The sequence below is a fragment of the Otolemur garnettii genome, unplaced genomic scaffold, assembly GCF_000181295.1.
Source record: "Otolemur garnettii isolate 467f Iridium unplaced genomic scaffold, OtoGar3 scaffold00075, whole genome shotgun sequence".
NCBI classification, from domain to species: Eukaryota; Metazoa; Chordata; class Mammalia; order Primates; family Galagidae; genus Otolemur; species Otolemur garnettii.
This window is the reverse complement of record NW_003852470.1, coordinates 8,494,577-8,510,242: the sequence shown is the minus strand read 5'-3', so window position 1 is coordinate 8,510,242 and position 15,666 is coordinate 8,494,577. Positions and strand designations below refer to the sequence as shown.

Below are 15,666 nucleotides of genomic sequence, written 5' to 3'. Positions count from 1 at the left end.
ATGGCCATCAGCCAGCCAAGGAGTAAGGTCCCTGCTGCAAACAATCCTGCTAGCACCTTCATCTCGGACCTCTGACCTCCAGAATTAAGAAAACACACTTCCACTGCCGAGCCACCTGGTCCATGGTACCTCATCATGGCACCCCAGCTGACCATGCACCATCTCCCTCAGGCTTGCACAGAGCGCCTAGGGATGGCTCTGCTCTTGAGTTTCCTTCTGCCTATTATTCTCATGATCACAGCTCATCTCTCTTGGGTCGCCATGTCATTAAGTCCCCTTCTACGGTGTGTGCACGACGCACAACAGGTCAGACACGAGACAGCTGCCGTGGCTCACTCATGCACACACTCTGTAGGTACAAGCCACGTGGGTCCATCTTTAATTATGTTAAATATTAATAAAAATACAGTGTAACTGCAATTCACTTAACATACACAACTAAGGGAGTACAATTTAATATGATCTGATACACAGCTTTTGAGAACACACATTATTTCAATACCAGGTGGTGAGAAATGCTCCATTTGCTTTGGTTTTGAATGACAGGCTCAAGAATCACTGCTTGGAACAACACCTGTGCTGTCACCAAGAGCCAGACCTTGAATAAGAGAGAGCAAAGGCCACAAGCGTGCCCTCTGGAGAAAGGCCCTTGAGAGGAAAATGGCGTCTGGATGGCATCGATTGGCATAAAGGATGGGCCTGTGTATATAAAAAAGATCCACATAATAAACCAAATAATATTGGAAGTCATACCTCGGTCATACTTCTGTAAGAAGCAGAATTACACTACATGTTGTCCACATGTGTAGGAGTGCGTAAAGAAAACCCCTTGTAGTTGTGGTTGGTAAGGAAGGGGGAAATACATACAGGAAAGGGCAGGGTAACAGGCAGAGAAATCAATCCGTGAAAGGGCTGTGTCCAGAGCAGAGGCGCATCGTGGCTACAGAGCGGAGGGGACACGCTCAGAGGACGCACCGCACGTTCTGACGGCAAATAAATACACTCACACACTGAAGTGGCAGCTCCCTACAGCATCCTTGTGCTCAGGCCAGATTTCCCTGCTGGCTGCTACTCCCAGTGCCGGCTGCGGAGAAAGGCGGGGATTGTCCCTGATAGTGGGAGCTCAGGACACACAGCTCCTTCAGTAGCAGAAATACCTCCAGCCATGCCAGTGCCAAGGGCCCTCAGACAAGACGTATGTCCCACCTCCAAGGCAGAAAGACAATGGCATTGAGGTCATACAGCTGAGCAGATGCAGATCCCCCAGCCACCAAAGCCCAGTCCGCCTCCCCCATCCGGCTGTAGTTGGGTAGGGGTGTTACACTTTCTAGCTTTGGTGGACCAGCCCTTGATCTGAGGACCTTGATCTGAGGACCAGGCTTCCCAGGAAGCTTCTCTTAGCAACACTTGAGTGCAAAACTTTGTCCAGGTCCCACTTGGGGCCACGTGCCAAGTGGGCACAAGCATTCTTGTTGATCTTCCCCAGGACTTCCAAGAAACAACAGGCCCTTCAACCCACCCATAGGTATGCCAAGCTACCGCATGCCCTGGAAAGTTCCATTGAGAACATGGCTCCTAGCAATGTCCAAATCTCAGCACAGCATGCTGGGCCCAAGTTCAGCTCACGCACAGTGTTTCTGAGTGAGGACACATGTATCCTGCAGTTCTTTCACTACAGTACACGCTAAGGAACTTGGACCACACCGTGGAGAATGTGGATCATAAACTCACTCCAATGGGAAGGGGCAGAGACAGAGCCTGCCGCCCCCAGAACTAAGAATGTAAAACTCAGCAGCTCTCTGAAGACCTTGTACACACGAGGAGGGCTGAGTTACCCAGGTTTTCTCATGAAATGTTCAATTCCTTGAGGTTGCTTATTCTGGCATTAACGGCAAAAATTTCCCTTCAGTTATGAACTGAATTTCTTGAGAAAACATCTAAAAAGGCAAAAAAGAGAGCCTGGGCTAGTCAAATGCAGAAAGTGGCTTTGTTTTAAACGCATTCATTTCCACATGAAACATAAGTAACGTCTACAAGGATAGAACGGGAAGAGGTCGGGAGATGAGGGAGCTGCCAAAACTGACATTTTTTTTTCCTCTTGGAATCACTGAAGTTAACAGGGTTTATAACTGAAGAGACTACAGGGCTGACTTTGAATAAAAGCGAAGAGCCTCTATTCTTGAAAGAGCTGATGATGAGGTCAGTGACCTTGACAAAAGACTGTTTGGAAGTGAATGTGATGTGACTGCACCTGTGAACAGCCCCTGTGCCCCACTCTGGGCAACATAACGGAGCCCTCATCACTAGGAAGAAACAGTGACTGTGAAGGCTGAGTTCTGGCCAGCCCCAGGGCACATCCCCTGGCAAGTTGAATCGGATCCCAGACTCAGACTCTCCCATGGCCCAGCTGCCTTCCCCAGGCACCTCCTCTACCCGCAGCGTGCCCCAGCCTGCCTCCCAGAGCCCAGGCCTCTCCAGGCAGCCCTGAATTCTGGAGAAAGTGGTATCTCCACTCACCCAGGAAAGAGGGATTCTGGGAAGGGTCGAGTGCTGTTCAGCAGAACATCATAAAGGAAGTTGTCAAATGGTTATAACCAATGTGTCCCCAGGGAGGAAAGGAGTCCTAGGGTTTTCCACGCCACAAGTGAACTGGTTCTCCATAAAGAGAGATTCTAAAATCCCGGCAGTGGGGGCACTGGCTGGCCCACTGCGTGTGGCAGGAGCTCTCACGTCGTCTTCCATGTAAATGCCTCATCAGCCAGGACCTGTGCCAGCCTGGTGTTGAAAGGCTCATAAAAGTCCCGCAGAATCTTCTGTGTGACCAGCCACATGGGCCCAAGGCTCCGGTCCTCCGGACGCCGTGCGTTAGAGGCAGGGCTCTTAGTCATCAAGGCCTCTTGCTTCTCACTTAAGGGTCCTGGAATGAAAGAAGATCCCTGTGAGGCAGGAGGCATGGCAGGAAGAAGGGACCCTGGCAAAGCCCCAGCTATGCTTCATGTGGAGACAGGAGTTTCCCTGAAGAAGAATGTGTTTGGGGATTACATTTCTCTGGCTGGATTCAGCCTGCAGGCATTGAGGGAAGAATGGGGATAGATCAAAAATTCTGTGGCCAGTTCTGGACACCCACCTTGGTACCCCAGCTGGTGTTTCATGAAATGCAGCCATCACTTGAGGTTGACCTTGGGGACTCACTTGTAGCAGCCCTCTGATCATGACCTCATCCCGAAGACCCACCCAATCTCAGGCCTCTTTACCCTAGGGCTTTTAAAGGGATGGGGCCCAAGTCCTCAGCCCATACACAGGACAAACCTGCCCCGTTGTCCCAGGCTTATGTGAGATGAGAACCAACCTTACCGTCCATCTTAGGAACAAACAAGCTCAATAATACAACAAAGTCAACATATGGCCAAATCAAAGAGAAGTGGGCCTGGGCCTCAGAAGGCAAAGTAGTCACAGTGCATCAAGCCACCACCTCTCCAAGAAAAAGGGGAAATGAGATCACATGAACAAAGGGTCCCTAGTCCCCATGGTGGGCAGACAGATTTCAAGAAGGATTCAATTAACAAAATTCCTATGCAGGATCATTAGACAGGGCTGTGGGAGGTATCACGTGGAAAAGAAAGCGGCTTGTTCCAACCCTCTCCAGCCCTTTGAGCAGTCCTGGGTGTCCCATCCACAAAGCCTGCTACATGCACACCTCTACCAGCGGCTGTGCCACAGCCAGTGTTGTCACCAAGTGCCTCTTGGGACTGTTGAAGCTGGAGTCTTGGGTTGAGGGCAGGCTTCCTTACCCCACCCACAGGCCTAGTAGCCAAACCAAAACCCTGCCACACAACTCTGACCCAAATACAATGGCCTGTCTGTTCCCTCTTCCAATCCTGTGTCCTCTGTTCCAGCCACCCAGACACTTTTGTGCTTCAAAGCTCAGCTCTTAGACTCTTTCCTTCATGAAGGCTTCCCTGACCCATTCTGCAGCTGGAGTCTCAAATCATCAGTGTGCACCTTTTGTGGCTATGTTAGCCTTCCCTATGCCATCCTACCTGCCGGTCAGGTGAGCTGCAGCTTCCTCCTCTGCCTTGCCTAGACCATAAGCTCCCGGGGAAGAGGGGGGTGGGAATCCACCCAGGGAGTCCCTCACCATGCTGTGCACCATGACCTATGCGCAGCTGCTGCCCCATAACAGCACTGAACAAGTCTCCCAGCTCAGCCCATTCCCAGCTCTCCAACTCTGCATCTAGCCCAGAACTCCTGGCAGAGCCACGTCCCCAGACCTCATGCTCTGTCCATCGTACCTAGGTTCAGAAACTGGAAGACCTTGTGCATGGTGTACTTGACATTGGATGCGTGATCTTCCAGGCGAAGAATGAGAAACTGGTCCTTGTTAAAAACAGTGAGCCAGTCCAGAAGGTATACGGCGTACAGCCCGACCTGCAGCCTCACCTAGGACCAAAGAAGGGCATTATTTCAGAGTAATTCCCCCCCCCCAGAGCTTGCAGTATTTCATCATAGCTCACCTCCAGAGCTCCCAGCACATGTGGCCCTCGGGGGCCAGGCTCTACCACTGTTCCCCAGCTCCCAGGTCTGTGCTGCTCATGGAGTCCCCACTCCAAGGCTGTGCTTGGTGCTTGTGACAGCCCTGCAGGTTGCTCCACACCTTCATCTCACAGGTGCAGACCAAGGTACAGGGAGGAGGTCAAGGTTTTTTTCCCCATCTTGCTGCCTCTCTGCTTCCAGGGCAGCCTCTATGCCCGGCACACACAGGCTGTGACCCATCAGCCAGAGACATCACAATGCCGACTCAGGCAAGTGGACGGCCAAGTGCCTGTGCCGCACGCACATGGGGACCATGAGGGTGGAGTCCACCCGAGTCCAGTTAGCACTGCATGGAGCCCACAGGCAGACACTCCCACCAAACTTGTCTCCTGTCCTCCTGCCCACCTGCCCTCCTGCCGGCCCCCACCCAGTGCCCTCCAGCCTGCTCCTTTCTCGTGCCACGCCGTACACTCTCATAGTGAAGACTTATTCCATGCAGAGAGTTCTGGCTTCTGCCCGTGGTTACTGGTGCTGATCTCTAGGCCCCTGGATGTCCTGCATGACAGGAATGTCTTTTGCCAGGGGTTTGGCCAACACTTTGACTATGACAGGGCTGTGGGCCATACAGTACCAGTTCTGAATGTAGGGACCGCAGATGCCAGGTCAGCCTGTGAGCAGTATGTGACTGAGCCCAGTAAAAACCAAAGGCTTGGGGTGGCAATACTCCACAAGTACTGTCCCTCCCCCTGGCCCAGAGGTGCTACCACTGTCCACCAGTCCACAGGGAGAGTGACTTGCAGCTCTGCCTTTGGGTCCCAGGTCCCTGCCCCACATGTCTCTTCCCTCAGCTGATTTTAGTCTGTACCTCTCCCTGCAATAAATTGCCAGCACAAGCACAGCAGACTTAAGTGTGCTCTGTGAGCCTTAGAAAATTACCGAACCTTAGAGTGAGTTACGGGACCCCCTCTTAACTTGCAACTGGTGTCAAAAGTGACAGCAGTCCTGGGGACTGTTCTAACTTCAAAGTTTACCTTAAACTCTTGGCAAAGTTCCAAGGAAAAAGAGCCTCTTCCCGTTCTACTGTAAGGCTCCTTCTCCAGGCTTCTCCTCATGTTCCTGCCTCAGGCGCTCAGGGACACCCCTGCCCACTCTGGTCTCTGCATTCCTTCCCTACCCTGCCACCAGCAGGAACTTTCCAAGCCAGTAACCTGGCTACAGCCAGCTCTCTATGGCATTCGGCACAGAAAGTCCTGGGTCTGGTGTAAACCTCCAGCTGAGCCCCACCCAGGCGGAGGGCTCCCGGCCACTCCACTGAGGTCTCACCTCTTCAGGCAGGCAGACACACCACTCGCCCTTCTCTGCCCAGCCTGGTCTCCAGCTCCTCAAAGGCAGGGACCACGACTTCTCCATCAGCCCACCCTGCACGAGGCCGTGTGCCCTGGGCTCAACGTGCTTCCCAGATGGCATCACTGAACATGCTGTTTGTTAGCAGTGAGATAGTGAAACACTTAGGGAACGTGGACAGACGCTAACTAGTTCCATTTCTCGCGACTCCTTTCCCATTTCGTTATTTTTCTAACAGTGTAGGAGGATGGGGAGAAAGAAAAACAATTAGAGGGAATACGTTGTCTCCAGAATTCATTAGCTGCCTCCAGCCCAGGGCTATCGCTACCTTATACACCAGCTCATAAAAAAGATCTCAAGCTAGGGAGAAACTGAGTATGTGCCAGTCTAGAGAAATAAATCGCGGATCGCCTCCGACGCCGGAAAACCACTACAGGAAATCTAATTGTTAAGCTGGCTGCCTGGGGCTTCTCTGTCCTCTCTGCTGTACAGGGTTCTCAGTTCCTCCTTGGGAAGAACAATCTGGCAGGTTTATCTCTTCCAGAGAACTTTCTAGAAGGAAAATGTCTGTGATGGGTTGGAGGTGTTTTAAAGCAGCTGTAGTCTGTTCCTGCACCTGGCTATGACACATGTTCCTCCGAAACCCGCCATGCCCATCCTGGTGTCAGCCTCCTCCATTGTCCTCAGGAGGACAGAGACCACAGCCCATGCTACAGCCGGGTCCTCCCAGCTGCTCTGGGACCAGAACGGCAGGGCCCGGAGTTAAGGCTTTCTGGCTCCCTGTCCCTCTGGACACTCCCTCTTGTCTGCCCACCCCTAGGGCCCCAACCAGTCAGGGGGTAGTGTGCTGTGTGTGCATCAGGACTACAACCACATACCACAAAGACAGAGCCCAGGCCGCCCCACTCCGAACCCCTGTTCCCTCACCTTTCCCATGTAGGACAGAGAATCAAAATAAAATAAAAAGGGTATTTAGGGCAAATGCCTATCATGTTTAAAATTAGAAGACATCAGGGTTAAGAGAAGCCTCTGAGGTTGTCATGCTAGCTGACTAGCTGAGAGTAAAATGGAGGCTGGAGAGGAGCAGTGCCTGGGACCAGGACCCGAAGCCAGGTGGACCCAGAGACGTATGCACACGGGGAACCCCAGTCCTCGCACCTCCCTGGACAGGCACCTGACTGAGTCTCTCTGTCCTCCGCAGGGGACGTCACTGGACTCCCCATAATCTGAGTTCATGCTGTGTGCCAGGTACCCTTCTGGGTGACGGTGACACTGTGGACAGACACGCCCTGGCCTCAGGGGGCTTGTAGTCTAGTGGCAGCGACAGAGCTCAACTGGTAAAGAAATAAACATCTTGCTGTGGCAGCTGTCCCTGTCACATCTGTCCTGCCCACTGTCCCTATAATCACCATCTGTGATACCTACTACGGAGAAAACCAACAGGTAGAGAACAGAAGTTCAGAGTGGAGCAGGACCTAGAGGAGGAGAAGGCCGGAGGAAGTCAGCAGCTGAGGCAGGTGCCCAGGAAAGGGAAGAGGAGGGCTGGAGGGAGCCATGGTGATTCTCCAGCCTGAGCACATATGTAGAGGGTGTGCTAATCACCGGACAGGCCCTGCCCACACAGGAGGCCTGGGGAGGGCCTGAGCAGCTGTAACTCTGACAAGTTTCCAGGGGCTGTGGCCGATGCTGGCCCAGGGACTGGGACTTGCAGGTCCTGCTGTGAGGACCCACCAAGGAGCAAGTGCTGCAGAGTAGTACAGGGCAGGCCAGCACGCACACCTGCACTCGCAGAGCAGTGACACCTACAGCAGTGTGTGCTAGGGCCCAGCAGGTCTCACAGAGCTGTCCTCCCAGTGCCGTGGCTGGGCTTCTCAGCTGGAAAGAAATCAGCTTCTCCCCCCAGAAATGAAATCCACCTCTCGGAGGGGCATTTCCGAGGGCTTCCCAAATGCCTGGCTCTTTCTCTCCAGGAACCAGAGATGGGGAAGACTAAGGGCCGAGCTGTCTCTGCCATCTCCCTTTGACCAGAGGCTCCTGTGCAGCCACTGTCTCACCTCCCTCAGCAAGACACAAAGCTGAATGGAAGAGCACAGGGAAGAGCAAACCCGGCTTGCAGGAACCACCTCCAAGGTGGCAACTCCCTAATTTCAAAAGCCATCAGATTGGAGGTTGAGCCTTGTGCCTGCCTGTTCCAAGTTTTGGGTGGGAAAGTTAACTCTGTGATCCTCAGTGTTCCCATCCAGGGGAAGGATTTCAGAGGCTCTGAGAGTAGTGAGGGTGACAGTGCCCTGGGAGAGCGTGGGACATGCCTGGAGCCCCTCTGACTGCTGGTCCAGGACCATAATGTGCAGGTCCCCGCTGAGGACCCAGCAGGAAGAGTGTGCTGCAGAGCACTGATGTACCGGGATGGGCGGAGAGGCCCAAGTTTTTAAAACCAGCAGAAGTTTTAAAAAACTTTTTATCAGAAAGTTTAAGTATACACAGGTGATAAGAATCATGATAGCACCCATGAGCTTATCACCCAAAGTTCTCAAAAGTTCACAGTTGGAGAGCTAACCAGAAGCAGGGCACAGGGACACCCTCTCCTCTCTGCAGGAGAAAGCATTAGTGTGTTCTCTACACCCACCCCTCTTCCCCAGCAGTGGCTGAAACAAAGGCAGGGGCTGAGGCTAGATGCACTAGGCAGTATAAAGTGCCTGGTGGCATACAGACTGCACATGAGTGCTAGATATGCACCCTTTCTGGAGAGAAACACAGTTTACAGCTACTAGTACTCTCTGCTCCTCAGTCAGGAGGTCTCCCCCTCCGCCTGTCCACCCAATCCAGCCAGCTTAAGCCACTCCTCTTAGGAGTCCCCTAGGCCAAACCCAAACGTTCCCTCTCAGTGCTTCTCAGACAATGGCCCCCAGAGGACACCTCACCTCTCACCGTCCTCCTCTGCTGACAGTGGCACTGCTTGACTCCTACCCACCCCCTGCCCCATCCCCCCACCTCTACCCATCAGTTTTGACAGTCACATGGGGTCATGACTAGGAGGACGTTTCAGCAGGTATAATGCAGCAAAAGCACCAAGGTGGGCTCTTCCCTGGTCCCGGGGGCACAAAGCACCAAGGTGGGAGCTCCTCCCTGGTCCCGGGGGGCACAAAGCACCAAGGTGGGCTCCTCCCTAGTCCCAGGTGCACAAAGCCACCAAGGTGGGCTCCTCCCTGGTCCCAGGTGCACAAAGCACCAAGGTGGGCTCCTCCCTGATCCCGGGGGCACAAAGCACCAAGGTGGGAGCTCCTCCCTGGTCCCAGGTGCACAAAGCCACCAAGGTAGGAGCTCCTCCCTGGTCCCGGGGGCACAAAGCACCAAGGTGGGAGCTCCTCCCTGGTCCCAGGTGCACAAAGCACCAAGGTAGGAGCTCCTCCCTGGTCCCGGGGGCACAAAGCACCAAGGTGGGCACTCTTCCCTGGTCCTGGGTGCACAAAGCCACCATCCTGTCACAGCCCCATCCTGCCCCTTCTCCCTCAGGCAAGGGCCTGCCACCTGGGATGGATGGCAGCAGCCACCCAAGACCAGATTGTCAGCAAAATGCTGGGGCCAACACAGGCCTAGGGAAAGCCAGTCATGAGGCCCAAATCTGGGCCCTGGATCCTGTCTACTGGCTGATGCCTGTGAAGGCTGCTTTTCCAAGCCTCAGTTTCCCCATCTGTAACTGGGATTCCCCCAGATACAGGAGGGCTGCACGAAGGCATGAGCCAAGTTGGCCCTCCATGGGCAGGCTCCACACAGGGCCCCTAGCCTGTCTCCCAGGAGGCCCCTGGCAGAGGGGCGAGGACAGTGGGTGGGGGGAACATTCCCATCTGCAGCCATCTCCTTGCTGTCTTCTCTCAGTCAAAGGCACTGGCCTCAGACACGCCTCACAGGCCCTTCTTCCCCCAAATGAGCCCTGGGTGATGCCTGGACCATACTCTCCTTTGCTCCCTCCTGGATCTTCCTCGGATATGTCCTCAAAGATTCAGCCCTGGAGGAGGCCTATACCCCCTCAATTCCAGGCAAAAAATCCTCAGCACAGTTTCCCCCACTAAGTAGATAAGGTCCTCATCAGTTCTTTGGATTTGCCCAGAGACATTCTCCTGATGAAGCTACCACCCTCTGTTGTCCAGGACTTTAGATGACACCACGTAATGGTGCTCAGGTATGTCCCTCCCTTGCCTATGTGTATCAATACCAGCTGAGGACATGACAGTGCCAGTGCCAACCAAAGAAGCAGCCTCAGGGGCAGGAATTCTGGCCAGTGCTGTTGCCCTTAATGACACTCTCAGGTGGCTCTGGGCCACAATCACAGGGGCACAAGAACCTCAGGGGAAGTGTATTTTTGTGTGTGCGGCCAGCACAGCCCGGTAGCCTGGCCTTGTGACCAGCTGGGGCTTCTTCCCCCCACCCCCAGCAGGAACAAGTCAGGTGGGGCCTGAGAACAGTCAGGCAGCTCACCTGCCTGTGAAGTGGAGTCCTGAACGGTAGTCACAGGGCTGGGTGGGCACTGGTGCAGAGGAGGAAAGGACCCCTGGGATTGTGAATTCTCCCAGCACTGAACATGAGCTGTGCACAAAGTGGGCACCAGTGTATGCTGAAGGACACGAATCCAGTCTCAACCGGGACTCAGGCCAGTCCCTGTCTCCTGCCACGCTGACATTCTTCCTCCCTCCCGCAGGCCCCACATGGGTGACACTCCACCACCAGCACAAACTGTGACATGAGCCAGGACAAAGAGCAGGGACAGAAAGGCCCACACAGCACACAAGGCAGAGGACATGCACATACGTCTGGGTCCCCTTTCACCCTGCCCAGTCCATCCACAGTCCTTCCCCTCTTCTTCCATGCTGTTTCCAGAAAGCTCCCGGCTCTCCTCCCTCTGCCACTACTCTCTCTCCCCACCTCTCACCACATCTCCCCCCCACCTCATCCTGTCTCTGCCTGGCTCCCACCCCCCAGCCAGCTGCACCAGGTGACTTTGTAAAGTACAGACCTGCCATAATTTGATGGGGTTCAGGACACGCCCTCAAAGGTGGTACTTTGGCATTCAAGAAAGCAGCAGAAGCAGGAAGGTCACTCTTACCTCCCGCTGCCCCAGAGGTAGACAGGAAACCCCACTGGAGATGAGCCCTCCCTATACCTGGAGGAGGGAGTCCTGATCCCTGAAGGACACAGAGAGGAATCTGAGCAGCCCGGCTCCATCCCCAGCGTACAGCCATTAAATCACACCATCCAATCACACCTCTCTGCATGGCTGTCCTCATCATCAAAACTAAGCCTGAGGCCAGGCACAGGGGTTCATGCCTGTAATCCCAGCACTTTGGAAGGCCGAGGCAAGTGGACTGCCCTGAGTTCACAGGTTCAAGACCAGCCTGAGCAAGAGCAAGACCTCATCTCTACAAAAAAAGCCAGGTGTTGTGGAGGACACCTATAGTCCCAGCTACTTGGGAGGCTGAGACAAGAGAATCACTTTAGCCCAAGAGTTTGAGGTGGCTGTGAGCTATGATATCACAGCACTCTACGGAAGGTGACAAAGTGAGACTCTGTCTACCAAAAAAAACAAAACAAAACAAAAAACAAAACTAAGTCTGGATATGCACCGGTTTCCCTGTTTCTTCAGGTTTTCACTACCTTGCGAAGGTTCCCTGCTGTGTAAAACTTATATTGAATAAATGTGTATGTTTTTCTTATCAATGTTTTTTATTATGCATCCCTCGACTGTAAACTAGCAATGGGCGAGAAAAGTTATTTCTTTTCAACCTCTACACTAGCTTCTGCTAAGCCCTCCTGTGGGTCCCATTTGTCTCATGATGAGGTACAGATTCAACTGAGGCTCACCATGACCCAGGTGATGCAGCCCCACCTGCCAGGCACCCAAGCACCTCTCTCGGGGCCTACCTCCTACACCACACACTCGCCAGCCTCTGTGTGGCAGCTGCTCCCGGTAGTGGCCACTCAGCCTCTGCACTAGCTGCTGTCATTCTCTGACCAACTCATCCTTTAGAGCCCAGCAGATATCCCCCTTCCGGGAACCCACCTGATGCCCTGTTCTCAGGCAACCTCTGCTGGGGGCCAAGCTCCCTGCCCAGCCTCCATCCCTCTCCCCACTGGCTGTTCAGGAGGGCAAGGGCCACACTCACCAGGCAGTGCTGCGGCCCCAGGTCCCAGGAGCACACACAGAACATAGTGGGTTAGATGAATATGGGGATGCATGACAGAACCATCAGCCTCTCCCCCTTCTACCAGCATGGCACAGCAGCAGTACTGCCCGGTTTATAACAAAGCAACTGAGTCTCAGAGGGGCCAAGTACCCAGACTCACACAGCCAGTAAATGCCCCAGCTGGGAACTGAACCCACACGACTCTGGATCCAAAGCCTTCTCCTATCAAGTACCACACCCTGGTTCTGCAAGTATCTGTGTCCCTGTCACACCTTCCTTGCCAAACTACAAAGTCCAGCAGGTCAGCCCTAAATCCCACCTGCTGCTTCTCTGCCTTCCAGACACCATGGCCTTGATAATAAGAGGGAGCAAAGCCCCCTGACCTAAGTCCCACCACCTCCGGGGTTCTGGGCCTATGCAACAGCTCTGTTCACGCCTTGCCGCGTAAAAGTGGATCAAAGCAGGCCTGTAAGGCCACACTCTGGGGCAAGCAGCAGCATCAGCTTTGCTGCAGAATGAGAAGGGTCAGCAGCAGGAGCCCTGGAGGTGACCCCCTGAGCACATCCCGGGAGCCCAGTGCCTAGGAAACCACCCCACCCCCCACCAAAGGGGCTGAATTCACCATTAATTATTTGCATTTAAAAAGGCTAGGAATTTACAGATATAATCCTAAAGGGAAAACATAGAGGAAACAACAGAAAATGTTTTTTAATTGAGACCCTGTTAAAGAAGCATTGAAAGTCCCTGGTAAGTAATATTTTAAACCAATAAATAACACTCCACCACTGCTAGAGAGAATGCTCCTCAGACAATCTGAGAGTCGTGTCCTCCTGCCTGCCCATACTAATTGCTGGGTGTGCATTAAGAGCCTCACTAAGCAGTAATCTCCCTAAATGCACCCTCATTCTCCTGCTGAGAGAGAGAGAGAGAGAGAGGAGAGAGGTGGGGGGTGACCAGCAGGGAAGAAGGCAGGAAGCCAGCCTAAGAACCGGCAGTTCGCAGTTTTTACATCCATGAATAATGGGGAACAGCATTTGCACATTAAAATGCTTCTCTTCCTTCTATGCTAAAGCCCCCTCCCACAATGCCGCTGGCATAATCACACACTTGGCGGTACTCACGGGCATGGCATTGTTGAGAGTGTTGTTGTAGACACAGGCGCGCAGGGAATAATCCAGCATGCAGTTTTCAAACAGCTGCAGCGCTTCCGTCACTTTCTCATGGAAGTCATCTGCAGACTTATTGGAACTTGCAAAGTAGAGATAGTCTGAATACAACCTGTGAATAAAATAAATGGGTATTTTTACCACCCACGAATGTGCAATCACACCATTTGGATGACAATGAAAATCGATGCACGATGACATTATCTAGTTCTGCTCCTTAAAGCGCCATTTCTCTTCCTTCCCCGGCAGGTGAGCCCTGGCCCTGCTTCGCTCTGCAGTCCTGCCCTTCACTGGCCTCCCACACTCTCCGGGACTCAGACACGTCCATGCAGGCCCCAAACAAACCACCAGCAGTTTTGATGTTGTTGCTCATCATCTCAGGCGCTGGCTCCGTGTTCCCAGCACAGTGAGCCTCAAAACCACACCAGATTACAGAAACTGTACGACAGCGAAGAGAGGCCATGAAAATTTGATGTCTTCCTGCTCCTCTCTCCTCTATGGGAGGAACAAAAACAAGAGCATCTGTTGCTCCTGCAGTACGATAATTCCACATAAAATCCTGGCCCTTTTCACAGACATTCCTGATGTTTTAAAAACATTATGAAATGTGTCTTTCTAGATTGGTAGGGACATACTTTTTAATACAGTGTAAAAGCATCTACACGTACGCATGTTAACACCTGCAGACTTAGTGTTTCCCACCGACACAGATCTGTTCACATAGGCGCCACCCAGAGGGATGTGAGAACACTGTCGTCTGGGACTTGACAATCCTCCTTGACAAAACTCCAGCAAGCTCCTCTACATCCTCTTCCCTGCTAGGTCTGGACTTTTGGACTTCCGTATCATCTTTGCATCACCCGTTTTAGCACAAATCCTGCTAGTAAGTAAAGTGCATGGGAAGCTACTGCTCTTGAGTGAGCTCCTGCACCAGGCCCCAACAGACCAGGCCAGGCCAGAACAGGGTCACTGGTGCTAGGCGCCACACCAGTTTTCAAAAAAAAGGACATTTACAGCAATTAGTCAGAAGGGACCAGTCAACCTGAGCTGGCATGAGAAAGAAGTCGCCTCTGCTTCAGTCCAGTAAGGACAGCCATTCTGAAATGACCGGTCCATGCTTTTCCCTGTTTCTGCTGCTTCAGCCCTTTCCTGCCTCTGTGGTCCACCTCCTCAGCTCGGCAGCAGGAATACTAGGAATACGTTTCTATTACAAGAACAGGGTGTTGTCCCACTCTCAAACTGTGCTAATAAAAACCTAATTAGGACTTTACATTTGTTAGAATTTGCACTGCAAAGGTGGGTTAGCCAGAATCCTCCACCCTTGACAACTAAGCACGCTCCACATGGGATGGAGTTTCTCACTGTCCACCATCCCCAGGTGACGTCTGGCCGCCTGGCCTGTCTTCAGCAAGAGTCCCACTAAGTCAGTTTAGCCAAAATCCTCCCCCGTCAACTTACTTGAGGTTTCCCCTTAGTAATTTTCCATCCTCGGCCCGTCACCCTGCTCTTCCTTCTCCAGGTTGTACTGGGATTGAGCCCAATCCCTCTCCCCTGCCGCATGCTCCATCACAACAGTCCTTATTCATTAAGGGGCTGCGGTAGTGATTTTTCTTTAACAGACCTTCCCAGTTGTGGGTTTCCTATTCTTTTTCCTCCATTTCTTTCTGCAGACAGGGTATTTCTTTTGTTTGGTTTTCAAACGCCACCACAACCCCCACCGTGTGATCTTTTAGCTATTTCTCCCTACTCCCTCTTCCTGCACAAACACCTGCTTGTGACCCCACAGCTGTGTCGGCGGCATCCTCCCACACTCACAGCCCCCAGCTGCCTCACCTGCACCTCCGAACGGGGCTCATGGAAGTCACGGCCCTGCGGTCCCTCCTCGCAGCTCTGTCCTTCCTGCTCCCTCCCCTTCCCCTGCCTGAGCTCCTTCCCCTTCCCAGTGAAGGCACTCTGTGCATCTTATTACCACTTATCTAAGGATCTCACATCTCTAAGATCGGCCACTTGCCTCCAGTGCTCGGTCCCCAGGACTCAGCCACACAGTCCTATAGAAACTGTGTCCTTTATTGCCCAGGGCCACTGTAAATGCTCCTTTTCCACTGCCCTCCCCTCTAACCACAGTCACAATACCAGGAGCCCCCCTTCTTAGGCACAGGACAGTATCTTATCCACCTCACCAACTAAAGACAGAGGCAGAGCCCAGAGTGATGCATCCACCAGCCAAGGAAACTGCTGGAAGCTGCCGGAAGCAGGGACAGAGGCCTGGGACAGAGTCACCCTCGGGGCCAGCAGAGGGAAGCAGCAACCCTGCACATACCTTGACTTTTGGCCTCCAGAATAAATTTCTATTACTTAAGCAGTTTATAGTCATTGATCACAGTAGTCCTAGGAACCAATACAGATTCTTTTTTTTTTTTTTTTTTTTTTTTTGAGACAGAGCC

The 15,666-nt window shown here is 52.9% G+C and overlaps 1 protein-coding gene across 2 annotated transcripts in view; it reads right to left on the bottom strand.

The window, feature by feature from the left end:
* Positions 1-367: 367 nt before the first annotated feature.
* Positions 368-15,666, bottom strand: part of CHST15 (carbohydrate sulfotransferase 15) — a 79,015-nt gene continuing 63,716 nt past the window's right edge. For both annotated transcript variants that reach the window (XM_003794076.3, XM_023515640.1), the window contains exons 6-8: positions 13,178-13,334; positions 4,293-4,440; positions 368-2,917 (exon numbers count right to left, since the gene is read on the bottom strand). In XM_003794076.3, coding sequence (XP_003794124.1) covers positions 2,727-2,917; positions 4,293-4,440; positions 13,178-13,334 — 496 coding nt within the window. In that variant the 3' untranslated portion in view covers positions 368-2,726. The remainder of the gene's footprint in view (positions 2,918-4,292; positions 4,441-13,177; positions 13,335-15,666) is intronic.